Source organism: Panthera leo, chromosome B4 (assembly GCF_018350215.1).
Source record: "Panthera leo isolate Ple1 chromosome B4, P.leo_Ple1_pat1.1, whole genome shotgun sequence".
Lineage (NCBI taxonomy): Eukaryota > Metazoa > Chordata > Mammalia > Carnivora > Felidae > Panthera > Panthera leo.
Window position 1 is genome coordinate 131,053,319 of NC_056685.1, and position 26,428 is coordinate 131,079,746.

The 26,428-nt window shown below is 59.9% G+C and overlaps 1 protein-coding gene across 2 annotated transcripts; it reads left to right on the forward strand.

The window, feature by feature from the left end:
- The first annotated feature begins 594 nt into the window (after positions 1–594).
- Positions 595–25,544, forward strand: MICALL1 (MICAL like 1). Of its 2 annotated transcripts, XM_042947771.1 has the most exons (18): positions 595–837; positions 4,956–5,004; positions 5,475–5,616; positions 5,751–5,885; positions 9,749–9,837; positions 11,150–11,292; positions 12,848–13,293; positions 13,918–13,975; positions 14,877–15,274; positions 16,693–17,111; positions 18,807–18,941; positions 19,567–19,693; positions 19,833–19,923; positions 20,085–20,158; positions 22,803–22,917; positions 23,118–23,164; positions 24,116–24,174; positions 25,316–25,544. In XM_042947771.1, the coding sequence occupies exons 1-18, from the start codon at positions 692–694 to the stop codon at positions 25,319–25,321; spliced, it is 2,679 nt and encodes an 892-aa protein (XP_042803705.1). In that variant the 5' UTR covers positions 595–691; the 3' UTR covers positions 25,322–25,544. The 2 variants fall into 2 exon arrangements, with proteins under 2 accessions (XP_042803705.1, XP_042803707.1); XM_042947773.1 differs by lacking the exon at positions 5,751–5,885 and having other exon boundaries at positions 596–837; positions 24,116–25,544.
- Positions 25,545–26,428: the final 884 nt, after the last annotated feature.

The following is a 26,428-nucleotide window of genomic DNA, read 5'->3' on the forward strand; positions in this document are numbered from 1 at the left end:
GAGAGCTGAGCGGGTTGAGGGGAATCAGTGTAGGGGATCTGCAGGTCCTTAGGCCAAAGCGTGGGAAGAGAGCAGAAAGGAGAATTCCAGGGGGGCATCGTGGCGGAGGTAGTGGGATGGAAGAAGTCATTGTGGGCCGGGCGAGTCTCCAGGAGGTGACGGGGCTGTCCCGGAGTTGTCTTGAGGGCTTCCCGAGGGGAAGCGGTGACCGGGACCGCGCAGCCGAGGGGGGCTGTGGGCAGTCGGGCCCTCGGGCGGGCGGGGGCGCGTCTGGGGGCGGAGCCGCCGCTGGGTGGGGCGCCAGGCCCCCCGCTCCCGGCGGCCGCGGGCGGGGACCGAGGCCAGCGGGACGCCCGCGCCCGCGCCCGGCCCACAGCGAGGGGGGCGGGCGGCGGTGAGTAGGCGGCGGCCGGCCGGGCCGGGCCACGCGGGCGGCGGCTGCTCGGGCAGGTCCGGGCAGGGCCGGGCAGGGAGCAGCGAGCCGAGCCGGGACCCCGCGCCGGAGCCGGAGCCGGAGCCGGAGCGCGGACACCCAGGCCGCGGCCCCGCCTCCTCCCCGCCCTGCGCCCGCCGCCCGCGGGTCGGCGCCCGCAGCTCGGAGCGGCGCCGGAGCCGGAGCTGGAGCCGCCGCCGGAAACCGGCCCGAGCGGGGCCCGGGGGTGAAGCCTGATCCCGGCGGCGCCCGGAGCTCATGGCGGGGCCGCGGGGCGCGCTGCTGGCCTGGTGCCGCCGCCAGTGCGAGGGCTACCGCGGCGTGGACATCCGCGACCTGAGCAGCTCCTTCCGGGACGGCCTGGCCTTCTGCGCCATCCTGCACCGGCACCGGCCCGACCTGCTGTGAGTGCCGGGGTGGGGGGAGGCGGGCGGGCCGGGGAGTAGGGCGGCGCGGGCCCGAGCTGGGGACCCCCGCCCCCCTCAGTGACGCGGAGCCCGGGCGGTGGCAGGCGCCGCCCCCCGGAGACCGAGACGCCGACCCTGCTGACGGCCCCGAAAGACTTTGGAGGCACTGAGCACCCGCCACCCAGGGGGCACCCCCCCTTCCCCACGAGGCCCCGCCCCGCCCACTGGGACACCGAACCTGTCCCCCATACTGGTCCGTGGCCTAGGGGCACCGACCCCGCCCATAGGGCACTGATTTCCGCCAAAGGGACGCTGAGCCCCCGTAGGCCTTGACTCTCTCTGAAGGGGAACCGAGCTCTCCTTGGGGACCCTGGGCCTTTCCCCGCACCACAGTGCTCTCAAACAGGCGCACTGAGCACCTCCCTCCCGGAGAGGGAGGCATTGAGGCCCGTCCCCTCTGTGAGGGGTCCCCCTTGCACACTTCTGTGGTTCCCCCATGCCGTCTTGTCTCCAGCCGGGCACAGAGGAGACCCCCGTTAAGAGTGGTTGGACGGATGGATATACACCCCCTACCTCCCACCGCAGTTAGGACACACCTCTGCCTCCCAAGTGTGTGCCCCACAGCCCTGCTGTCCTCAGTGGGGCAGGGTGGCTGAGTGAAGGCTCATAAGGTCTGTCTGACAGCCACCACGGGGCTGCTCCAGGGTGGGAAACGGCCCCTTCTTACCCCCAGCTGCCCAGTGGGGTTCTCGTGGAAAAATTTATTCCGCCCCCCCCCCCCCCGCCCACCCCCCCCCCGGAGCAGTTGGCAACTTGGGGCTTTGACCTCAGCTGGTCCTGCCTTGGGCCCTGGAACCTCTTCCATTCATTCATTCACTCATTCATAAGACACCAAGTGAAAATTAAGCTGGGGCCCGCCACTTCTGGGGCTTCCTGTCTCATCTGCAGCTTGAGACCAAGAGGTCCTTGCCTCTCTTGTGGATGGCGCCCCCGACAGGGCTCCCCGAGCCAGGCAGGCTCTGCAGTCTTTCCGTGTCTGTTCCACGGCAGACCTGTGCTCGCCCTGGAAGCATCTGGGGGGGCTCTGATGAGGGAGAGAAGGGAGGAGAGGATTGCCACAAGGATTCCATGGTGCAGATGTGCTTGGTTCACTCTGTACCGGTGGGGGTTACAACATCTGCGTGCCGTGGGGCCCTGTGTTGGACCCTGGAGCGGAGGGTTTGGGGGGACGTGGACGCGGAAGCGAAGCAGTTGAGGTGGAGACGCGCACGGGCTTCTGCCTGCCGTGGGACATGTGACAGCTGCAGTAACACAGACACAGGGTGGGTGAGCTCAGGAGTGGGGCTTGGAAGGAGGGAGGAGAGGGGCACCCACATTGGACCCGTGTGTTGGAAAAGAGGGCTCACGGGATCTTCTGTTTGGGCTGGGGGCGGGCCTCGAGGCGGGAGGCAGGGGACAGGGCCAGTGTGTGAAGGGACCTGAGAGTCAAGCTAAGCTTGTTGGGCCTGAGCTTACCAGTATCAAAGTGCAGGCTGTTGGGTTTTGTTCAGCTCCCACGTGTTCTAAGTGGGTGACCTTGGGTAAATCACTAGACACCCCCCTCCGGGCATCAGTTCCCTCGTCTGTAAAGTGGGGTTGATAATAGGACCGACGTCACAGGATTGGTGTGAGGCAACGAGCGTGCAATTAACAGTAGTTATTGTAAGTTGTGTGATGAGTGTGTGTTATTCCTTCCTTTACTCAACAAGTGTTACAGAGTCACCACTCTGTGCTGGGCCCTGCCTGGTGACGGAGATGGCAGGAGCCAGGTGATGGCAGGTGCCAGCCAGAGGGGGCCACCTGAGCAGAGACCGGGGGAGGGAGCACTGCTGGGGCCTGTAACGCGTGGCAGGGGGGACCCGGAGGTACAGCTGGCTCGGAGTGCCAGGCTGGCTGGCTCAGGAGGGTGGATGGAGCCACGGGGGGCTTTGTGGGTTTTAAGCAGGGGAGGGCAGCTCCCCTTCTGCGAAGAGATCCGGAATCCTGTCTAAACATTCATTTGTAGAGCAGGCCAGTGCCCGGGCTACCAGCCCATTGCGCAGCAGAGAAACTGAGGCCCAGCTGCCACATGAGGCGTAAGGAGGATCCCCATGAGAGTAGGGGCAGGGTAAGGGCCGAGGGCAAGAATCATCTGAAAGGTTCAAGCTCTTGGAGCTGTGGGCCCTGCCTCCGCTAGGGGGTGGGGTTTGCCCTCCTGAAGGGGCTGGTTCATTGTTCCCCACCCTTGCCCCCCTCCCTTGAGGACAGAGACCATGTGGGTTTCATTTTTCGGTCCTTCGTCTCCCCCAGAGCCAAATAGAACTTCCCAGGGTTTTTCAAAACTCTTAGAGAATATCTGTGTTACTAAAGTCCAGATGTTGATGAGGGACAGAGATGGGGGTGGGGGAAGAAGCTGGAGGAAAAATTAGTATCTCAGGGGCCCTTATAGTTTTCACACTGTTTCCGGAATTTATTCATTCAGTGAACATTTATCGAGCACTTATGAAGTACCGGGAATGACACAGGGCATGGAGGGCACAGGGTGAACAAAATGTGACCCCAGCCTTCTAGGAACACTGCCAGGGAGGCTGAAATAAACTGCCAAGACTAGTTGCCTTTGTCTCATTGGGTCTCTGAACAAGCCTTTGCTGGGGCTGGGCTGGCGACTGCTCACCTATTCACAGAGCAGGAGGCTGAGGTTTAGGGATATGAAATAGCTTGCTTATGGCCAGACTCTCAGGCGGTGGCAAAGCAAGAGGACCTAGGGACCCGGCTTTGGGGTCGGGGGAGAGGGAAGCGACCCGGCCAGATGTGGCAAAAGGGCTGAGGCTCATACGTAGTCAGCTCCCCTGTCCTAGTCCACCCAGCCATGGGGCACCTCCCTCTGGGGTTCTCAGGCTCTCCTTTCCTGCCTCTGCCCACAGTTCATTGTCTGGGGCAGGAGGAGAAAGGCATGCCTTCCCGCTCCCTTGTATCACCGAGGCCCGCCCTTCACCCCGCCCAGACTCAACCCTAACCCTCCCCACCAACCTGGGAGGTGGTCTTAGAGCTCCCCCAACATACAGATGGGAAAAGGGAGGCCGAGAAGACTGGTGACCTGCCCAAGGCCACACAGCCAGGCCCGGAAGAGCAGAGCCTGGGACCCTGACCTTGGAGGAGGTGCTGCCTGCTCTGGCCTCTGGGCCCACCGTCTGGGAGAGTCAAGGCGGCACTTTTCATCCATAGAAGGGCAAGGCTTTTGGCGGGGGCACCCGGGAGGCTGACGCGCAGGAAGGCTGTGCGAGTTGGTGTGGCCTCTCTGGGTTTGTGATATGCAGAGGAAAAGTCCAGAAATGTGGCTTCTCGAGGCCGAGTGGCTTCCCCTCTCTGGGTCTCAGGGTCCTCATCCGTAAAATGGGATAAATACCTGCCAAATAGAGTTGCTACAAAAATAAATTCCAGACAGGAACTCGGCACAGGTCAGCCATCTGTGGCTGTTCCTGTCGTTACAAACATTAGTCCTGGTCTTAGTGTTGTCTTTTTTTTTTTTTTTTTTTTTTTTTAAAGCTTATTTGTTTTGAGAAAGGGGGGGGGAGAGAGAGAGAGAGAGAGAGAGAGAGAGAGAGAGAGAGAGAGAGAATCTCAAGCAGGCACAGCACTGTCAGTCCACAGCCCAACTCGGGGCTCGATCTCACGAGCCATGAGATCATGACCTGAGTGGAGATCAAGAGTCAGACGCTTAACAGACTGAGCCACCCAGGCGCCCCTTAGTTTTGTCTTTGCCACTGACTCAGGACTCGGCTTTCTGGTACAGTGAGAGGAGGGATCTTAAACTTGAAAGCTTGGACTTGAGCCCCGCCCCTTCAGAGTGATTTCCAGCCTCTGCTTGGATGCCGGAGGGGGCCATGAGCTCATCCTCTGCCCCCTCCTGGCAGACCTGGCTTTGTGAGCATGTGCTCGTTGCCTTGGTTTCCTCCTTGACTGTCCACGGACCCCTCCCCCAACCCTGCTGAGGCCCCCACTGGGTGGGATGAGGTCGGGGCCACTGTTCCTTCCAGACTCCATACCCCTGCCCCAGTCACCTCCTCAACGCTCCTCCTCCCCTTTACCTTTTGCAGAGATTTTGATGCGCTTTCCAAGGACAATGTCTTCGAGAACAACCGTTTGGTGAGTTGAGTCCCCAAGCGGGTGGAAGCTCTGTGGGCTTGTGGAGGCTGTGGGCGTGTGGAGCGGGGTGGGAGTGGGCAGGGGTGTTGCAGGGCAGGAGCTGAGGCAAGGGGATCCTGGACCAGCTCCCTGAGAAGCTGCTTTGCACTGGGGCCCTGCCTGCTCCTCTCCCCACCCCCTTCTTCCTTCTGGCCCCCCTGTGTCTGGATTACCAGCCGGTCCTCCTCCAGACCATCATGTGGGACCAGAGGGGAGCCTATGGTCTCAGACCCTTCATCCCGCTGAGGGGAGCTGGGCCTAGGCTGAGGGCCACCCACTAACCCTGCCTCCTCCTCCTCTTCCTGTTGTGGCTGCTTTCATACCCACTCGTGCACCTGCCTCCGCTCCCCCCACTGCCTCTACCACTCCGCCTTCCCCCACCCCCGCCCCCACTCCTACCCTTGCACCCTCCCCTCTACCCCCCACCCCAGGCCTTTGAAGTGGCCGAGAAGGAGCTGGGGATCCCTGCCCTCCTGGACCCCAATGACATGGTCTCCATGAGTGTCCCTGACTGCCTCAGCATCATGACCTACGTGTCCCAGTATTACAACCACTTCTCCAGCCCGGGCCAAGGTGAGAGGGGACCAGCCCTACAGGGAGGCTGGTCCTGGGGGTGGGGCCGGGGATGTGCAGGACTGTTTTTCTGAGCGTTCAAAGGGGCAGCCGGGGAGGCAGCACATCATTTATTCACCAGATGATTCATTCAGGCACTGACATATGGACCGAGCACAACAGCACCGCGCTGGGCCCCGGGGGTGCAGCCGTTCACGATCACTGCCCTCGTGCAGCTCACAAGTCTCCTGGGCAAAAAACACCCAAACCAATCGCCGAACAAAATGAAGGTAGAGAGACAAAGCAGGGCGAGTTCATTCGCTGCCTGTGAGTTCACCTCTCCGGCACTCGCCCTCACTTCCTGTTTGCCGAAACTTCCCTGGGGTTTTTCCTCCCCAGCCAGCGAGACCTTCAAGGTCTGAACGCTGAGAGGCTGGGGAACTGGGGGGAGCTACAGGGTACTTCTCTGCCCTGACGTTACTGGCTGCTGAGCCCCCTGCCCCGGGGCATCCTCCTGCAGAAACCGCCCTTGAGGACAGCTGGGCCTCTCCTTCTGCTGAGAAGAAATGCGCCCAGGGGGGGCCCAGAGGGGAATCGAGGAGCTCAAAGTCACGTAACAGGAAAGCTGAATGGCTGGACAAGAATCCAGCTGTCCTGAAGCCTGTGCTGGGTCCCCGGGGGCCTTGCCTCCGCTCTCCATGTGGACCATCCCAGACAACCTCTTTAAAAAAAAAAAAGTGTTCTATAAAGACAGATTTTTTTTTTTTTCTTGCTAAGAGTAAAACATACTTCCTATAGAAAAGGGAGAACGTAGAGAAGAGCATAAAGATGAAAATAACCTGTTACCCACCCAGCCATAGAGATCGATAGTGTAATTGAACAGATACCATTATGTTTGTTTTGGTAGAAATCAAAATGAAAGTATTTCCTGAGCACCGAGTCCTTGGTGAGAGGCAGTAGGGTGGGCATTAAGAGCACGGACTTAGAACTTCAGCTTTGCCATTGACTCTCTGGATGACAGTGGGCCACCATGGCCCTCTGCCTGCCTCAGTTTCTCCTTTGCGATGGGGATAAGAATAGCACCCGTCTCTTAGGATTGCTGTGAGGAGCGAGGACCTGTGAACCTGTCTGGTCCTTATTTAGGACTCAAGGTTGATACTGTGACTTCTTTATTTCGTTGGTTAGAGTTTTAGCCTGTTTACCCAGAATTACAATTCAGTCTTACCTTCTGGAAGGTCCCTTGTTTCCAAACCCTCATCTCTTTCAACTGAGCTCTTTTCTGGAGGGCCACCCTTCCGAGGCCCTGTGAGGTGGGAGGGGCGGGGAAGGGCCTTCCACGATACTGTTGCTCGTGCCCTCTGTATTCTTGGGTCCTCACTGGGCGACCCTGGTGGGCCCAGCTCCCCTCGCCGCGTCTGGGTGGGATCACCCCCGTTCTTATTGCTAAAGGCACAGTTGGTGCTTTTCATACAACTTGGCCCCTAAATGCAAACCATTTTTATCCCACCTGATGTTCAGCCCACGGAAGCAACAGCAATGTGTCCCCACCCTGGGGGCAAAGCTGGCTGTCAGACTTCCCCAGATGGTCCTGTACTGTACTTCCTGGGCAAATAGAAGGATTTCAAGGGCGATTTTGACTAGACTTGACTTTCGCTGGACTGGGTAGCTTTGGAACCTGGCCCTGGCTAAGACACCACAGCGCCGTGCCGAATGTTCCCCCCTGCACCAGGCTCCATGGTGCCAGTGACCCTGGGCACGGCAGCTGACCCCTGCCCTCCAGCAACCACGGCGTGGTCTGGAACCAGAGTGTGAGTGAAGGAAGCCCGGTGGCTGTGCGAAATGGGCAGTCCCAGGGTGGCACGGGTGAGGGTCATCCTTCTTAGTGGGGCCCCTGAGGGTCTCTCCCGTAGTTCAGTTTGAGCCGCTCGCTGCCCCAGCCGTAGTCATAGTGAATTGTTTTGTGTTTTGAGTCCATCACATCCCTTCTCTGCTAAGCCTTTCTTTGTGGTGATCCCCCAGCCCCACACGCCATCTTCTGTTCCATTTTTCCCACCCACGACGTTCTTTCCTACCCACCTTCCCATCTTCACATTTTGCCTCCTCTAAGCAGCCTGCCCTGATTTACAACCCCCCCCCCCCCCCCCCCCGGTGCTCTTATGGCTCCAACACCTGGCACTTGATCATTCATTTAACAAATATTTAAAAAAAAAAAAATTTTGTTTTAACGTTTATTTATTTTTGAGACAGAGCATGAACGGGGGAGGGTCAGAGAGAGGGAGACACAGAATCGGAAACAGGCTCCGGGCTCTGAGCGGTCAGCACAGAGCCCGACGCGGGGCTCGAACTCACGGACCGCAAGATCGTGACCCGAGCCGAAGTCGGACGCTTAACCGACTGAGCCACCCAGGCGCCCCTCATTTAACAAATATTTACCGAGCCCCCTAGGGGGTGTGCCAGGTGCTGGGGAGAGAGCCCAGAACAGGAGGGAGGGAGAGAGAGCACAGGTTAACAGTAGGTAGTTTAACGGCAAAGAAGTCTGATGAAGGAGACAAATCACGGAACTGGGGTAAAAACCAGTGGGAGGATGAAGAGGCTCCTGGACGAGTGGTCACGGAGGGTCTCCCTGAGGAGCTGGCATCTGAGCTGAGCGTTGGACAGAGAGAAGAAGGAGGGCATTTGAAGATCTGGGGAGGAATGTTCCAGGCAAGGGGCAGCACAGGGGCCTGTGTGCTTCAGCGGGGAGTGGGCGGGACAGAGGGGATGAGGACAGAGGGGGATGATGGAGGGTGCTCCTCGATTAGGCTGCCCCGCTTCCAGAATCTCTGACGGTGACTCATCACACACGTTCCCATCACAGTCCAAGTTCACGCATGTGCGTGTCACTGAACCAAGTTTCAGGAAACGATTCTTCCCCTTAATGACATGTGATACACGCAGGGGCGCCTGGCTGGCTCATTAGGTAGAACATGTGCCTCTGGATCTCAGGGTTGTCAGTTCAAGCCCCACGATGGACGTGGCGAGTACTTAAAAAACACCACCACGGCCGTGGCGCCGGGGCCGCTCTTGATTTCAGCTCAGGTCATGACCTCAGAGTTTGTGAGTTTGAGCCCCGTGTCGGGCTCTGTGTTGATGGTGTGGAGGCTGCTTGGGATTCCCTCTCTCTGTCTCTCTCCAAATAAATAAATAAACTTAAAATAATTCTTAAAAAAAAATAAAGTTTGTCAAATGATATTTTAGACTACAGTAAGGAACTTGGGTTTTATTCTGAAAATTATCAAACCGTAAAACTGACTTGTTGGGGTATATGGTTTTCTGAATTTTAGATTTTTATTTTATCTTATTTTATTTTATTTTATTTTTACATGTTTATTTATTTATTTTGAGAGAGAGAGAGAGAGAGAGAGAGCTTGCGCACAGCGTGGGCAGGGAGAGGGGCAGAGAGAGAGAGGGAAAGAGAGAGAGAATCTCAACTAGGGTCTGTGCTGTCAGCACAGAGCCCGACATGGGGCTCGATCTCACAAACCTGAGATCGTGACCTGCGCTGAAATCAAGAGTCAGACGCTTAACCCACTGAGCCACCCGGGTGCCCCAGGTTTTTATTTGAATCATGGGGGTACAGAGTAGGCGCTCAGTGGATATTTGCTGAAATCATAAAGGGGCGGAGTCTCAGAGGGGGCTGGTGGGGTATGGTGGCGTCTTTTTTTTTTTTTGCTTGAGGGAGTGCAAGCAGGGTTCTGGGCCACAGCAGCCCATTTTCCTGAATCTTCAGACCAGCGCCACGTGGCTCCTCTCTTTTCCTTCCCTCCAACCCCCTTCCCCCGGTGGGAAGGAAGCCACTGGTCCTGCCGCATACTGGGCGCTGCTGAATCTGTGATCCTACTGTTGCCTTAGCGTTTACGCTGCCCCTGAGCGGGAGGAGTCACTGTCCCATTTAGTGGAGGCTCAGGGAGGTTAACTAGCTTGCCCTTGCCCTTGGCTCGGAAGAGGAGGTGTCCGCTGGCCAGTGTGAAGTCGGGGCCTGCTCTGGTCCAGCTGTGTGGGGTGGTCTGCCCAAAGGCGATAGCTGTGGAGCTCAAGTTGTAGGCCAGGTGGGGGCCTCCTAGGACTTCAGGGTCTCTACCTGCCTCAGGGTCTCCCTCCTGTCTCTTGGCAGCTAGTGTCTCATCACCTAGAAAGGCCCAGGCACCCTCCTCCCCGCCATCCGGAGCACCTACTCCAGCACAACCAGGAGACAGGGCTCAGGTAGGCAGATGCCTGGGGTGGGCGGGCTGGGGCCACTGCGGGGTTCATTCTTGGGGCTTGTCCCATTGGCTTTGGCCGTAGAGCCTCATAGGCCAGGGTGGGTGAGGGGGCATGGGTCAGATTCCAGTCCCGTTCTGTGGGCAGGGAGCTCCTTTTCTTTCTCCAGGGCTTGGGGTAGAATCAGGAGCTGCCAGGCCTGGGAAGGGGGCATAGGACAGTCTGCAACACTGACTTTGCCCTCGTGGCGCTGGCAGGATTTACACGTTATCATAGAGCAAATTCTCCCCAGATTCCTGTTGAGACAGGGTTTTAGCTTCCCAGCATGTATCCTCTCCACACCTCTGGGACGTCGGTATCATGTGTCGAGGAAACTGAGGCTCCGAGAGGTTTCGTCACCTGTCCAAGGCCGGTCCCCTGCTCCCAGATGTTTAGAGGAGCCACACTTCAAATGTGGACAACACTTCCCGGTGTGCAAAGGGCTTTTCCCCCTTCCCAGCTTCCCCTTGCTGGAGGGGCTCCTGAGGGACGGGGAGCTGGTGCAGCCCGGTGAGCTGGGGCTGAGACAGTCAGGGGTTCTAGGATTCCGTCTGCAGGAGGGAACCCAAGGCACACAGGGGTATGAGAAGCAACCTCAAGGTCACAGTGCTTGGAAGCGGAGAAACCGGGATTTACATCTGCAGCCCCAGGAGGGGAGGCAGAGAAGGCAGACGAGGTGGGCCTACGAGGACAGTCACCCGTCAGGGGCCAACCTGCAGGGATGAGAGAGGGGAAGGGGTAATACAGCCAGGAGCCGTCTTTCTGGCCGGGAGGGCCCCAGAAACCGGAAGTCAGGATTTTTGTTTCCATTCTGACCCGGTGACCTTGAGCCAGTCTCTCCCCCTCTCGGGGCTTCAGTTTCCTCATCTGCAAAGTGGTGACTGTCTCCCTCTGCTCCTCCGGGGCTCTGATGAAGTACATTACTACTGCAAAGCTGATGCGGACGTGGGGGGGCAGTGGCTTTTTAGGGGAGGGGGACTATTCTTTAAAAAAATTTTTTTTTGAGAGAGAGAAAGAGACAGAGTGCGAGCAGGGGAGGTGCAGAGAGAGAGAGAGGGAGACACAGAATCCGAAGCAGGCTCCAGGCTCTGAGCTGTCAGCCCAGAGCCCGACGCGGGGTTTGAACCCACGAACCGTGAGATCATGACCTGGGCCGAAGGTGGACGCTCAACCGGCTGAGCCCCCCCGGCGCCCCGGAAGGGGGCTTTTCTTAAACGGGGTGACTGGTGACCACACCTCTACCTGCCCCCCCCATCTGCCCACCCTGTCCCTGCAGGGTGAGGAGCTCTCCTCCGGCAGTCTGTCAGAGCAGGGCGCCCACCGGACCCCCAGCAGCACATGCGCAGCCTGCCAGCAGCACGTGCATTTGGTGCAGCGTTACTTGGCCGAAGGCAAACTATACCACAGGCACTGCTTCCGGTGAGTCTCGGCGGGGGGGAGCCTGGGGGGCAGCGGGCTTCACTCCCCCCCCAGCACCCCATTTCCAGGGAGGGAGATTCCATGGATTCAGCGCCTCAGGGGGCCAGGCACGTTGTGGGGCTCTTCGTGCCGGAACATCTTCCTTATCCCCATTTTACCGATGAGCACACTAAGGCTTAGTGAGGGGAAAAGCCTCGCGCCGGCACGGAGTTAGAGAAGGAGCTGAGCTCGGGGGTTCTGCCTGCAGCGCCAACGCTCTCCGAGGCTAACGACCTACTGACAATTCAGGAGCTGCCTTAAACGCCCTTGAGAAAAACAAAAAGGATTTTTTAAAAATCACGACTTGTTTTCAATGTGTGGCTCTCAGGGGAAGTCACGTTTAAAGAAAATGGAATAAGAGACAAGGAAAAGACAGATAACTTAGAAAACGTAGAAAACAGTTTATTTATTCTTAATTTTTTTTAATGCTTATTTATTTTTTGAGAGAAAGAGAGAGAGAGAGAGAGACAGAGTGTAGACAGGGGAGGGGCAGAGAGAGAGAGAGAGAGAGAGAGAGAGAGAGAGACAATCTGAAGCAGGCTGCAGGCTCTGAGCTGTCAGCACAGAGCCCAGTGTGGGGCTTGAGCTCACAAACCGTGAGATCATGATCTGAGCCTTAACCGACTGAGCCACCCAGGTGCCCCAATTTGTATTTATTTAGTGTTTTATTTATTTTTGAGAGACAGAGACAGAGTACGAGTGTGAGAGGGGTAGAGAGAGAGGGAGACACAGAATCCGAAGCAGGCGCCAGGCTCCGAGCTGTCAGCACAGAGCCCAGTGCGGGGCTCGAACCCATGAACCGCGAGATCATGACCGGAGCCAAAGTCAGATACTTAACTGACTGAGCCACCAGTCGCCCCGGGAAAACATTTTATATGTTGCGAAAAAGCAATTAGAAAATAGTCGAGAGGCCAGTGACTGAGTTACACAACATGCATTTGACTCTGGGTGAGTTTGTGTCTATGTGAGTCTGTGTGTGTGTGTGTGTGTGTGTGTGTGTGTGTGTGTGTGTGCGCGCGCGCGTGTGTGGTCGCATGATGGCCGGGCCTGGAACCCCAGGGGCCTGATGGCAGAACTGAGGTGTCACGAGGGAAAAGTCTCAAGCAGGCCCATCGTTATACCAGCACAATCACCTTTGGCCACGAGCGCGGTGTTTTAAAGACTTTTCACAGTGTCTTCCAGTGGAAAACACGTTTGACACTGTGAGAGTTCTGACACGTGCCTGAATAAAAACCTGTGTAAACAGGTGCGCAACTGGCGTTAGAGTTCCCTAAAACAATATAGTCTCGCTTGTGCGATACACTCTGATGCGTTGTATTTCATTCTATTTCCTAAAACAACACCGGCAACAAAACCCACGTTGCCTGGAAGCCCAGCGTATTGAGACAGAATCCAGGCTGGCAGGTGGGAGGAGGGGAGGGAGGGAACGGCCTTGGCTACTGGGGGAGGAGTGGCCGGGGTCCCGGGCCCGGTGCCCGGCTAAGTCGACGCGCCCACCCCACCTTCTCCCCGGCAGGTGTCGGCGGTGCTCCAGCACGCTGCTCCCTGGAGCTTACCGAAGTGGACCCGAGGAAGGCACCTTCGTGTGTGCGGAGCACTGTGCCAGGCTGGGCCCGGGTGGGCGGTCGGGGACCAAGGCCGGGCCGCCTCTGCAGCCGAAGCAGCGGCAACTTGCAGAAGGAGCCGAGGATGTGGACGGAGGCGGCCCCGGCCCTGGTGCACCTGTCGGGGCTGAGGTGGATGTGCCCAAGGCCGGCCCCGAGGCCCGGCCCCAGATCCCCACCAAGCCCCGGGTTCCAAGCAAACCGCAGGAGCTGGGCAGCTCTCCGGCCGGCCGCCCCACGCCCGCCCCGAGGAAGGCGTCTGAGAACACGGCCCCGACGCCCCCCACGCCCCGGCCCCGGTCCAGTCTGCAGCATGAGACCCCGGGGGAGCCGGGTGGCGGCAGCGGCTTAGTAAATGGTGAGCGAGGGCTCAGGGGGGGCCGGGCGCTTGCAGGGGTGTGTCTGGGGTTTGACTGTGCGTGTGCATTGGGAGCACTCGTGGAGGCCTGAGCTGGGCCCTGGGGCCGGATGTCCTGCTGAGGCCGATCTGTGCCATCGAGGCACTGCCAGCGTCAACGGGGAGACGGGCACAGACGGAGGGGTTTCCGGAGAATGTGGGAGCCTGTCACGACGGGGGAGGGGGGGCTGTTGTGGGTTGCCTGGAGGCCACTTGGGGGTCAGGGGGAGCTTTGAGGAGAAGGTGATGCTGGGCCTGAGTTGAGGCAGTGTTTCCTGTCCGCACTGGGGACGTGTCCGCGGGCCACTCGGGTTCCCCCTTCTCAGCTGAAATGCAGATGGGGCTTCCGGGTGCCCTGGCCTGGCCCCTATGACCGTTCTTTACCCGTCACCTTTGGTGCTTATCTAATGTCCCTGAGTGCCGGGCCTTGGAGGTGCAAGGTTGCAGGTGAGGTCTCCACGGCTACCTGGAGTCCCGGATCTGCCAGGTAGAAAGGGAGGGCGCCCCAGGTTCCCCAGTGCCCGACTCTGCCGCCTTGCCCACAGCCGCCCGTGGAGGCCTGTCTCACTCTCCTTTCCCATCTAGGAAGGCTGCACGAACCCCCCGTCCCCAAGCCGAGAGGGACCCCCAAGCTGTCTGAGAGGTACGCTGGCTCTGAGAGGCTTTCCTGCATCGGAGGCCCTGGTGGTGGGAATGGGGGTGTTCCTGGGACCGGGGGGGGGGGGGGCGAGGCCTCCCGTGGGCACATGACTCACCAGCACACGCTCCCGAGGACGCGCAAGGCTCACTCTGGGTGGGGTAGGAGCGCTGTGCCCGCCTCTCCTTCCCTGAGGCTCCCCCCGGGGTCCCCACTTTGGGGCAGTAGTCTGGTGGAGACAGTGCCCCCGGGGCCCCTTTACCTCTCCAAGCCTCTGCTGCCCTGTGAACGTGGGAGAGCGAGGCCTCACTCAGAGAGCTGTTGTGAGAATTGGCAGCTGAGTCCAGAAAGACCCAGAAAAGCTCAGCTCTGTCCCTGGCTCAGGCCCTCCACCCCGGGACCCCGCGTCCTGCGTGCGGGCATCTATTTCCAACTGTTCTTTGGAGCTGTGCTTCCCCTGTGTGGTCTGTGAGAGAGAGGGTGGGCCCCAGCTGAAATGGGAGTGCACCCAGTGAGCGCTTGCTGTATACAAGGCACTCTGCCCATTGGATCCTTATAATAACCTTGTGAAGTGAAGACTGTTGTCCCCCTTTCATAGGTGGGCGACTGTGGAGAGAGGCTGGGTGACTTTCTCAGCCTCATGCAGAGAGCCGCTGTGGGTCCTTTCCTGGGCTGGGCTCATGGAGGCTGTGTGATGTGAAGGTTTACGCTCTCTGGGCCTTAAGGGGCCCAGCCGACGTGTGACTGTAACAGTGCATTTCGGCCTTGGACCCAGACTGGCCCCCCCTGGGCTGGGAGAGAAGGGTGCGGTCTCTCATCTACCTCCTTGGAAGGAACCGTCAAGAGAGAGGAGGCTGCTGTCCCCCCGCCCCCTAATGGTTTCTGCCTCTTCCCCACCTCCGTCCAGGACACCAGCCCCCAGGAAGGATCCCCCATGGATCTCACTGGTGCAGGCAGAGCCAAAGAAGAAGCCAGCCCCCCTCCCCCCGAGCAGCAGCCCCGGACCTCCAAGCCGGGACAGCAGGCGGGTGGAGAACGGAGGCGTGGCGGAGGTGACCCAGCAGAGTCAGGTGACAGCTGGCCTGGAGCCCAAGCCCTACAACCCCTTCGAGGAGGAGGAGGAGGAGGAGGAGGAGGAGGAGCAGGAGGCGTCCCCAGCTGCACCCGGCCTGGCCACAGGCCCCGCCCTGGCCCACTCGGAGTCCACACCCAAGTCCCTGCACCCCTGGTATGGCATCACCCCCACCAGCAGCCCCAAGACAAAGAAGCGCCCTGCCCCCCGAGCGCCCAGCGCCTCCCCACTCGGTGAGTGCCATCTCTGGGAGCCCCCCGGACAAAACTCGGGGCTCGGCTGCCTGGGTCAGCCCAGGGCTGGGGAAGGGTGTGTGGTGCGGTGGGATCCCTGCCGGGCCAGGGGCCACGTGTGTCCTCTCATTTAATTCGAGAGCAAACCGGTGAGGTGGGTGGTCACACTCCCATTTTGCAGGTGAGGGAGCTCTGAGGGAGCACAGAGAGGGTAAGTGATTTACCCCAGGCCTCATAGCACGTAAGCAGTAGAGACAGGATGTGTCAGGCAGGAGGCTCCAGACTCTGTACTCCTAACCCTTCGTAGTGCGCCCGCAGGTGAGGTGTCGTGAGGGTTATATGTGCGCCCCAGCCAGGGGTTCAGCGCAGCCCGGCTCGCGGAGAGCGTGCGGCAGGGGTTGGCTTGAGTCCGCCTGTCTAGTCTCCACCCTCCAGTTGCCGGGCACGTGGGACTCTGACCTGGCTGTGTGTGACACATGCGTAATGACCTTGAGCAGTTCCTTCCCTGTGTCCGTCTTCAGTCTCCCCGTCTGGAAGATGGAGGTGGCGGGCCGGCCCCAGGGCGCTGTGCCCCCTCCGCCCATTGCGCCCTCTCGCGTCCAGGCACGTCGTGGTTTTTGTCGCTCACCGTCTTGCGGGTTTTCTCAGGCCTTGGGCCTGGTCACCTTCCACCGCGGCTGGGGGGTGGCCCTCAGGACCTCAGCGGGAGCCCCTTAGACGGTGGGACTGAGAGCACGTGCTCGGTTCCCTGCTCCGGCCCCTGCTGGAGCCCTGGGACCCTGGAATTAAGGGTGGCTGGCAGCTTCCGGATGCTTCGGGCGGGATGAGTGCTGAGTCCCACATAGCTGTGTCAATCCGAGCCCTTCCCGGGCAAGTGCCTTCTCTCTGGGTCTGTGGCCTCATCTGGAAAACACAGATGGTGGTACTTCGAAGCACGGTGTCCATCATCCACGCGAGGACTAGCGCGACACGGGGCGGTGCCTGGCCAGGGCCGGCCGCTGCGAGGGCTGCGGGCTCCTTCCCTCTCCTGCTGGTCGAGGCAGAGGAGAGGCCAGCCCTGATTCCGTCTGCCCTCCCCTCCTCTGGCAGATCTGCCCCTTCCATTGGGCTTTGCCTTGGGTCAGATCGGACGTGGGTGGGGAAGTAGAGGCAGCCGCCATGTGCACGAGGAAGCGGGGAACAACGTGGAAACCCGGGACGACAGGTGTGCCATGAGGTGGCACAGCGCATCCCAGAGTGCGGGGGATGAACGCGGATGATTTGGCCCCTCCTGACCTGGGTCCTAGCACGTTGCTGGGAGTGCCTCGACCGGAAGCGGGAGGACGTCTAGGGCCTCCCCCAGCCCTGTGGAGAGTGGGGGGCGTGAGGTGAGGCTGTACCTCCTCGTGTGGCGCTCACGTGCTCGTTTGTTTGCCCAGCTCTCCACACCTCCCGCCTCTCACACTCGGAGCCTCCCTCGGCTGCCCCGTCGCCAGCCCTCAGCGTGGAGAGCCTGTCCTCCGAGGGCCCCGGCCAGACCCCGCCTGGGGAGCTTCTGGAGCCACCGGTCGTGCCCAAGAGCTCCTCAGAGCCTGCAGTCCACGCCCCTGGCACCCCCGCGACCTCTGCCAGCCTCTTCGCCAACTCCTCCTCCCTCTCCTCCTCTGGGGAGCTGGTGCAGCCCAGCACAGACCGGATACCCCAAGCCAGCCCTGGCCTCGCTCCCAACACTAGGGGCAGCCCGGGCCCCCAGCCAGCCAAGCCCTGCGGTGGCGCTGCCCCCACGCCTCTCTTACTGGTTGGAGACAAGAGCCCCGTGCCTTCTCCTGGAACCTCATCCCCGCAGCTCCAGGTAAAGGTGAGTTCTCCCCGCCTGCTAAGAGCTGCTGTCCTGTCCGAAGGATCTGTCCAGTGGTCTGACTTATTTACTGACCCGGATGTGTCCCTCGGCCCATTCACGACTGTATTTGCGGAGGCACGGATTCATCCACCCATCCACCCGTGCATCCGTTCCCCTGTCCCCATGCCTGGCCCTTCATGTAGTGATGCGTCCGGGCCCCTGTCTACTTGCCTGTCCCGTGTACTTGTCCCATCGGGACCCCTTCCCCCAGCCACCGTCTGTCTTCGCGTCCTTCTGTCCACCTCTCCATTCTCTGAGGCCCTGCTTCTGCCAGAGGCCCCCTCCCAGGCTCACCCCAGGCTCTGTCTCCTCTTGGGGGTAGAGTGGGCAGGGGGCTCGTTTTCCAGGTGACCTTCGTGCCTGTTTGTGTAACTGTTTCTCAGTCCCGTGCCAAGGACCGGGGGTCATTAGGGATCAGGACACTTCCTCTAGGCGTCTAGTTCCTGAGGGCACCTCTCTTGTAGCCACAGTCCTTTTGGGCCACCAGGTTCTGATGGTCCACATCTGCGCACGCTGTGTAGCCCGCTGGGGCCCAAGGCTCGTGCAGCCCCCGGGGGCAGGGTGGCAGGACAGCTCATGGGGGTGGGGGGTGGCCGTAGTCATGGTCTGATGGACCTGACAGAGGATAAGTCGGGGGAGAGGGCTGAGCTTTCGGTCCAGACAATTTAACCTGCCCCGGCCTGGGCAACGGCGTCCTAGCCAGCCCCGCCACCCGCCTGCTGTGTGACCTTGAGAAGGCCCTGCCCCTTCTGTGGGCCTCGGACTGCTCTGGGGAGGCCCAGGGTTCCTTAGGAGGGGCAGGTAGGGGAAGAGGTCAACTTTGGACACCTCCCCCTTCAGGCAGCTCCTTTTAAACGTCTTCTTCCCATCCTGGGGTGTGTGTAAGGTTGGCGTGACAGTTGGTGCTGAAAGGCTGAGAACCCTGAGGAGCTTGGGGGCCTCGGGCTGTTTGGTCCTGCTGGGCCCCTGCGGGCGCTGCCCTGTGGGAACCAAACCCTGTCTCCTTGCCATGCCTGGACTCAGGCCCTGGTACTTTCCCTGCTTTAGAAATCCCAGGGCAACTGCCAGTCCAAACGAATCCCTGGGCTGGCACAAGTGAGAGGAGCAGGGCTCCCTCCAGCCTCCCTGAGCTGCTTGGAGAAAGTTGGGTAAACACTCCTGGGAGCACTGCAGGCCTCAAGTGAGACCTTTCCGTGGGGCCCATGATGACCCCTCTGTTTCCGATGAGCTGGGGAGAGCAGTTGGAAGACGCTGGCGTCGCTCGTATTGGCAGGCGAGGCCCTGTCCCAGTGCTGGGGCGGCCTGGCTGTGCTGGCCTCGGAGGGGGCAGGGGTCTCCGCAGAGGGTCAGACAGATGCAGGGCTGTGGATACGTGGAGGGGGGTGCAGCAGAGAGAGGGTAGGGGTCTTTCCTGGACAGGGAGGAAGCCACTCTTTTCCTCCATCTACTGGCCAGATGGAAGGTGGGATCTCTGCTTTCACACTTCCTGGCCAGGGGGTGCTGGGCAAGGAGCTTCGTTTACCTCTCTGAGCCCGAGTGCTTGTTAGAAAAGGGTGGTTGTGAGGCCTGAGTGAGCTGTCTGGCAGAGGGGGGCAGGGCTTGTCTTACTGCCTCTTCCCCAGACTTATCCTCTGCCATTCTCCCTGCCTTTAGTCTTCCTGCAAGGAGAATCCCTTTAACCGGAAGGCATCACCCACAGCATCCCCAACCACAAAGAAGGCCACCAAGGGATCCAAGCCAGCCAGGCCACCTGCCCCAGGACACGGCTTCCCACTCATCAAGCGCAAGGTACCAGCCACTCGGCTGCCTGAGCCCTGGGGACCCCCTCCCTTGGCCGCCTCAGGCATCCCCTGGGGCTCTCCCAGAGGCTGCCTGTCTGGGCAGCTGCCCTCGGATGCCCCGAGGGTGGCCTGGTCGGGAGGTTTAGCTTGCAGCCAGGGGGGATTTTGAGCAGACCAGCTGTTCTCAACCGGGCGCAATGAGTGATGCATTTAACTTGTTACTAATAATAGTTCAAGGATCAAAGCACTCACATGATATACTTGTCGTTAAACAGATTAGAGCGTTCTCGAGTTTATCTGTCCACTAGGGTCACTCTCTCACATTGTGGTATCATTTCTGGAGGGGCAGAGAAGCGGGGGGAGGGTTGCCACGAGAGGCAGGAAGTTGTGCCTCCCTCTGGGTGTGCCTGTTGGCGCTGGCTGGGGCCAGGGGCATCAAGGGGCTGTGGCTGTCCCCACAGCCACCCTTCCCTGCACCGGGATCCTGTACCTGGCCACGCTGGGGGGGTGGCACACAGCCTAGGGCCCGGGTCTGTGGTGGCCAACGCTGGCCAGAAATGGCTAAAGCTCCTGGAAGCGGGCAGGTGGGAGGAATGGGCTGTCCTTCAGGTCACCGGGGCATTGTCGGGCAGGTCCAGGCTGACCAGTACATCCCCGAGGAGGACATCCACGGAGAGATGGACACTATTGAGCGCCAGCTGGATGCCCTGGAACACCGTGGGGTCCTGCTGGAGGAGAAGCTTCGTGGCGGAGTACATGGTGCGGGGGCTGCTGGGAGGGCCTGGCGGGTGGGACTTAGGGGTGACGGGAGGCTCTCTCCCTGGGGGCAAGCCCCGATGGCTTCTTCGGGGGCTGGAAGCGCCGCCAGCCCTGGCTTCAGTGGGCATCTGGCTTCCAGAGGGCCGTGAGGACGACATGCTGGTGGACTGGTTCAAGCTCATCCATGAGAAACATCTGCTCGTGCGGCGGGAGTCTGAGCTCATCTATGTGTGAGTGCCCCCCCTCCCCCCCACTTGGCCCCCTGCTCCGGTCCCCAGAATCCGCAGAGTTTACAACGGAGAATCTTCCCTATGTTCCCTCGTCGCTGACAGCACAGGGCAGGGCAGCCATGCAAGGGGCAGGGTTAACAGTCATTGTTCCTGCCTTCTAGTTTCAAGCAGCAGAACCTAGAGCAGCGCCAGGCGGATGTGGAGTACGAGCTGCGGTGCCTTCTCAACAAGCCCGGTGGGTATGGGCACACGTGCTCCTCTGGCACCCGCCCGGGGGGCCTGGCGACATTTAGGAGTGGGCTGGGTGCTGACCCTCCAGACTGGGGATAGGCGGACGCCGGGAGCAGGGCCAGAGGAGGAGAGCACCGGGGGGGTGTCGTCTGGGTCACGTAACAGGTGGTACACGGGCTCGAGCGATGGCAGGACAGGGAACGGCATGGCCGGTGTGGGGTTGCGGACTCGTGGCATCAGGGGTGACAAGGCTCTCAGGCAGCACCAGGCCTGGGAGCAGGCTGGCCTGTTTGGGCTGCTCCCTCTCCTGGAACTTGTGGGTAGAGCGGCACCCACTGGGGAGGGCCTTCAGGCTCCAGGGCCCGGGGCTGCCCCAGGTGAGTGGGTGACAGCAGATGCCTGGCCATCAGGCTAGAGCATGGCAAGATTGCACCAGCGGTGGGAGGGAAGGTGGGTCCCCTGCACAGTGTGGCTCAGCGGGACCCTGGGAGTGGCTCTGGGAGAGGCAGGAAGGGCCTAGAAGGGTGGAAGGGCAGCGGGAGGGATCGGGTGTGTGTGGAGTCACATGGTCCTGTGTTCTGCCACTAACAGGCTGGGAGCAGTCCCACTTGGGCTCAGGTCATGATCTCACGGCTCGTGGGTTTGAGCCCCGTATCGGGCTCTGTGCTGACAGCTCAGAGCTTGGAGCCTGCTTCGGATTCCACCTCCAACTCTCTGTCCCTCCTCTGCCTGTGCGCTTTCTCTCTCTCTCTCTCAAATATAAACATTTAAAAAAATTTAAAAAAACATGCTGGAAGCAGAGGATGGGGGGTGTGTGGGGGGGCGCTGGTTAGGCAGGTTTCTCAGTCTCTCTGAGTCTTAGTAGCTTCAAGTGTAAGACAGGATAAAGGTACCCACCTTGTAGGATATTCCTGGGACCAGGAGACAGTGGGTAGGGAAACACTCCGTGCCCTCTGAGGGGCTGATGGTTGATGGTTATTACATGTGGCCGAGTTGGGGTCTTTGGCCATGACGTGTAGCTGAGCCACAGCTAGGCAGAGAGATCAGAGGTATCAGGGCTCTTGACCACTTCTTGGTCCAGGCAGTGGACCTCACTGTTCCCATTTCACAGATGAGGCAATGGAAAGCTGGAGGTTGAGAGTCTTGCCCACTGGTGGGGGGGCTGGGCTTCTAATCCAGGTCTCTGACCCTGGCCTGTTCCTGGACACACAGCCCTTCCTGTCTGCTGGGACAGTGGCCCTGCCTCTCCACTGACTGAGGAACTTGGGGGGCTGGGTGAGACCCAAGGCAGGAGTGTCTCTGGAAGCCACTCCCTGCTATCTGTGAGTCATTCCCAAATCTCCTGGAGGCTAGGGCACAGCCCCCCCCCCCCACCATGCAGAGGGAGCCACAGTGACATTCTGTGGCTGGGGTGGGCGCAGCACCTGCACCCCCAGGCCAACCTGGGCCTGGGCATATTGTGTTGCTTCTCCAGCCTTCTGTGTGATGGCAGCACGTCCTGGGCTTGTCATCCTGTCCCAGATGTTGCCTTTGCAGAGATGTTGCCTTTGGTTTATAAGGCCCCAGATGAGGTAGGGACCCACAAAACACCAAAAGGGCTGTGGCTTGGGGGTGTCAGGTTCCCCGGGCTCCAATCCTGGCTCTCCCCTTGCTGTGTGATACTGGTCAAGGACTTAACTTCCCCGAGCCTCAGTTTCCCCACATGTTGGTTAGGGACATAACCTCCCTGGGCCCAAGGTTTGGGAAGCGTCAGAGTAAGATTTGATTTGGGCCGTGACTCAGAAGCCCGTGCTGTCCCCAGAACTGTGCTGGGCCACCTGCTCCTGAGCTTTGGCAAGATGAGGTGTTAGGACATTGGGACAGGACTAGGGGGCCTCAGGAAGTTTCTTTCGAGACAGGGAGGCCTGTGGTGCCAGGTGTCGTGGAGGGAAGGCTAAGTGTGGGCACCCTTCCCCTGGGAAGCTATGGGCTGGATGAGAGGTAAAAAGGCACAGGTGGGCCCCTGGGTGGTCCTGTGGAATGGCTCGGGTTCTTGGGAGGAGGCTGGTGGGGCAGTAGGTACGTGAGACCTCAGGGACACCTCCTGGCTGGGCTCCCCGCCCCTAAGTTCCTGTCCCCTCTAATCTGCCCTCCTTCATGGCATTGTGTTAAGGTCCCGATGTGCCACTTGGGTCCACACACTGCCACACACTGCTTCTACTGTGCAAGGACCTAGGAGTCCCCTGTTGTCTCCCCCCCCCCCCCCCGGCCCCACTCTGGCCAGCCCACCTTTGGAGACTCTTAGCAGGCCCAGCCTGCATCCTGGCTCTTCTAAGAAACCACCTAGTGAACATTTGTGGAACAGAAGCAGGAATGCTTCGGCAAGAGCTGGTCTCTGTTCTCGGAACGTGTGTTGTACTTGCCCTCCTGGAGCCCCCTTGAAAGGTTTTTTGGTAGGCATCCTAGTATGCTTTGTCTCTGCCAGAACCACCTTCGTTTCCCCCAGAACTTGTCATCCCCACCCGGCTGGGCCCCTCCTTTCTGTCCTCATAGGATCCAGCATGGGGGCAGCCCGCAGCCGCCTCAGCACTTAGGCATTGGTTCCTGGCTTCCTGGGAAGGCAGGCGGGTGTCCCCCCACTCATGCCCCCGACCTTTCTCCCTGGGCAGAAAAGGACTGGACAGAGGAGGACCGGGGCCGAGAGAAGGTGCTGATGCAGGAGCTCGTGACCCTCATCGAGCAGCGCAACGCCATCGTCAACTGCCTGGATGAGGACCGGCAGAGGTGACATGGCTGGGGAAGGGCTACCCCCTGGGGTTCCTTGCCGGAGGGGTCCGGAGCAGGCCTGGCCAGCCCTGTCCTCACTGCCAGCGATCCCAGCGCACCCTTGCTCAACCCTGTCGGAGGGACTCAGAGGCTGGAAGGGACTGAGAATATCCGGGCCTTCCTCCTGTGCGACCCTCGGCTTCCCTTTCTCGTTTCAGGGAGGAAGAGGAAGACAAGATGTTGGAAGCCATGATCAGGAGGAAAGGTGAGGCCCTCCTGGGGCTCTGGTTCCCCAGAACGGTTGGCGGGCAGGTTGGACAGAGGGTCGGAGCGGATGCTACAGGGACGGCGTGTGCAGACTCCCAGCCTCTCTCTTGCCGGGAGGGCCGTGTGTGGCGAGAAGGGCTATGGCCTGGGCTGGGAGTGGGGGGGCTACAGGGAGGGCTGTGGTGGGCAAGGGGCACTTTCCTAGGGTGGCTGCCTGAAGCCAGGCATTCCTCCTTGCCATCTGGAGCTGATCTTGGAGGAGTTGGCGGCCTCACACAGCAGTGCCTACCAGAGATGAGACGGTGCCCAGAATGGTGGAAAGGGCACTGGCCGCGGAGTCAGGAGACCTGGGTTTAATCTTGGTTCCACCAGTGACTCATTCTGTGGCTTTGTGGTTGGGTCTGGACTCTAGTCAGGCTGCTTGGGTTCCAGTCCCAGATCTGGAACTTACTAGCTGGGTGACTTAGAGCCCCAGCCGTTTCAGCCCTGTAGGCCTCCCCCTCCTTGTCTGCAGATTGGGGGTGATAGGGGCACCCCTTCACGGGAGGGCTATTCAGATAATGCATGTAAATAAAGCACTTAGCCCCGGGCCTGGCAACTACAAAGAGCTCTGTTGGTGTTAGTTCATTTCAAAGGCCCACATTCTCGTTGTCTATAGGCAGATGATTTCTGAGGTTCCTTCCAGCTCTGTCCGTGTTTGCGTTGTAACCCACAGAGCTGAGCACCAGCCTAGGGGTCGGGCCTTTTCATGATAAATCTTGGCCACGCTTCAGAGTTCCAGACTGTTTTCACATTCGTTTATTTCCGGATCCTTGCCAGAAACCCCATCCTGTAGGCCCAGAAAGGTGAAGTGACCTGCCCAAGGTTCCACACGAGGTGGAGGGGCGGAGCTGGGCCTCCGTCACGGCCCCTGGCCTCTCCCGACGTACTCCCCCTTTCTCTTCTGCAGAGTTCCAGAGGGAGGCTGAACCCGAGGGCAAGAAAAAGGGGAAGTTCAAGACCATGAAGGTGCTGAAGCTGCTAGGGAACAAGCGTGATACCAAGAGCAAGTCCCCGGGGGACAAGAGCTAACAGCGAGGGCAGCCAGCTGGGACTTTCACCCCTCCTGGCTCAGCCCCTGGGCTGTGCTCCACTCGAGGGCGGCTGGGGGGTTGGGGGGCTCCCTGCTTCCCATCAGGATCAGTCCTGAGGAAAGATGATGCAAGGGGAGGGGGCCTCTCGGTGACAGCCTCTCCCTCCTCAGGGTCCTGTTGCTGGTCTGGGCCAAAGAGTTTTCTTCCCCCTTCTCTGAGCCATAGGCAGCTGTGGCTCAGCTCTGCCCAGTCTGGTTCTGGTGCTTCCAGATGCTGGGACTGACCCACGGAGCCAGCAGGGTCCTGGGTCCAGGATCCAGGGAGGGGCCGCGGCCCAGCACACCCGCCTTGCCCACCACCCAGCCCCTGCTGTGACGGGCAGCCCCTTGGTCCCTCCTCTTCCCTTCTGTACTGTGTCCAGCTGGGATTCTTAGCTGTCACAGTCCTGACCTGGAGGTCCTTCCGCCCGCGTGGTCCGCCCATGGCGGACCTCCGGCCGGGGTCTCCTGCCTTCAGGCCTCTGCTGCTGTTGGCAGGCCAGCACTCAGGGCTTGGTGGCCCTGGCTTCTTCCTGCCCCAGCCCTGGCTCTGCGTCCCCGTTTTCCTTTCCAGTGCAGGTGGCCCTGAATCTGTTTCTCCTCACTCAGGAGCTCTATTTATGAAGTCTAATTAGGTTTGAGCTCATTACTGTGTCCTCAGACACAAACGGGCCTGATGGACAAATCCCTCCCTCTGTCCCTCAGAGTTCTAGGAGGGGCCTCTCTCATTTCCCCTGGTTCCATAGGAAACCTCACCCCCCCGGAGCCACGGGGCTGGGCGGCCACGCCGGGTGGATGAGGGTCTCTGGGAGGCAGGCCCCGTGGCGGTTCCGGTCCCCGATCATCAGCCGAGGGAGGATGTTTCACAGAGGTGCTAATCCTGGTTCCTTAACACATTGTAGTCTGACCCCTCACTTGGACCTCCCCCCACCTCCCCCAGGGCTGGGGATGGTGGGCCCGTTCCTGCGTGTGGCCGTCACCAGTCTGTCTACTCACACTCGCCTGTTGTCCGTTCTCTCCTAACTCGTTCCCCTGAAGGACTGATGGCCACTGACCCCACTGAGATGGCCAGGGGAGAGGAGGAGCCGATGGGGACAATGGCCTTTTCCCCAGGGAATGTGTCCAGCAGCTCTCGGTCAAAGCACTGTTGCTATAAGCTATCTCTGGGGTGCTCCGGGGCACCCCCCTCAGCACACCTCTGGGGAAAGTACGCACTGTATTAACTCACGAGGATTTTCCTCGCCAACAATAAACGGAGACAACCTCAGCTGCCGGTGCCCTGGAGCCTTGGGTGCTTTGCCCTCAGCCAGGTCTGCCTACTTCCCTGTGTCGGCCGCATGCCGTGGCCGGACATCTCTGGTCACCTGGGCGGGACCTGTGGGGCCGTCCCTGCCAGGGAGCCTTGGTCCTCAGTGCCTGCCAGTGGGCAGGACTCTTCTGCAGCTGGGAGAGGTGGCTCCCGCACCTGCACAGCCCCCGGCGGTCTCCTTCCAGACGTGCCTGTTGACCTGGAGCTGGTCACCAACTCCACAAAGGCTTTCAGGGGCCAGGCAGGTCACACGCATGACCGGGCGGGGTATAACCCGAGGAGTGGCTCTGGCAGGCCGTCTGGGTGTCTGGAGACTCAGGTGGTGGGGACTGGGGCGAACTGGGGTGTCTATGCCCCCAGCTAAAGGGGGAAGTTCTTCGTTACTTAAGTCAACTGTAGTTTGTGGGAACGTGGGCCCAGTGTTGCCAGACTCTTCCATTTCTCAAAAGAAGCTAGAAATCCAGATTGCGTGTGCGTGTGATTTGTAAACGTTGGCAACGAATCTGAATTTAAATCCAGGGTAGGCTGTATTGTCACGGGTGGCCAAATTTGTCCTGGCGTTCTCCAGTTTGCTGCCTCTGGGCTATGTGAGGGGGCCTTTGAGGTGGAGGACAACCGTCCTTGTCATATTATACCCTCTGCCCTCAGGTTCTGGAGGGTGTGTGGACACAGGCCTCCCATGGAAATGTTCCTGAGCCAGCCCTTCATCTGGCCTCTTCCACTTACCTGTTTGGGGCTACGGGGCCATGTTTGTTCTGCAACCCAAAGCTCGGGTCATGTATGTGGCCTGTAGGATGAAAGGCATCCCTCCAGGTGGCAGTGTTGGTTGAAATCGCCAAACA

Excerpts from the sequence above, each read along its gene's own strand:
- MICALL1 (XM_042947771.1), top strand. The coding sequence starts at position 692 with ATGGCGGGGCCGCGGGGCGCGCTGCTGGCCTGGTGCCGCCGCCAGTGC. Across the intron at positions 22,918-23,117 it reads CTGGATGAGGACCGGCAGAG|GGAGGAAGAGGAAGACAAGA; the intron begins GTGACATGGCTG and ends TTCTCGTTTCAG. Across the intron at positions 23,165-24,115 it reads AGCCATGATCAGGAGGAAAG|AGTTCCAGAGGGAGGCTGAA; the intron begins GTGAGGCCCTCC and ends TCTCTTCTGCAG.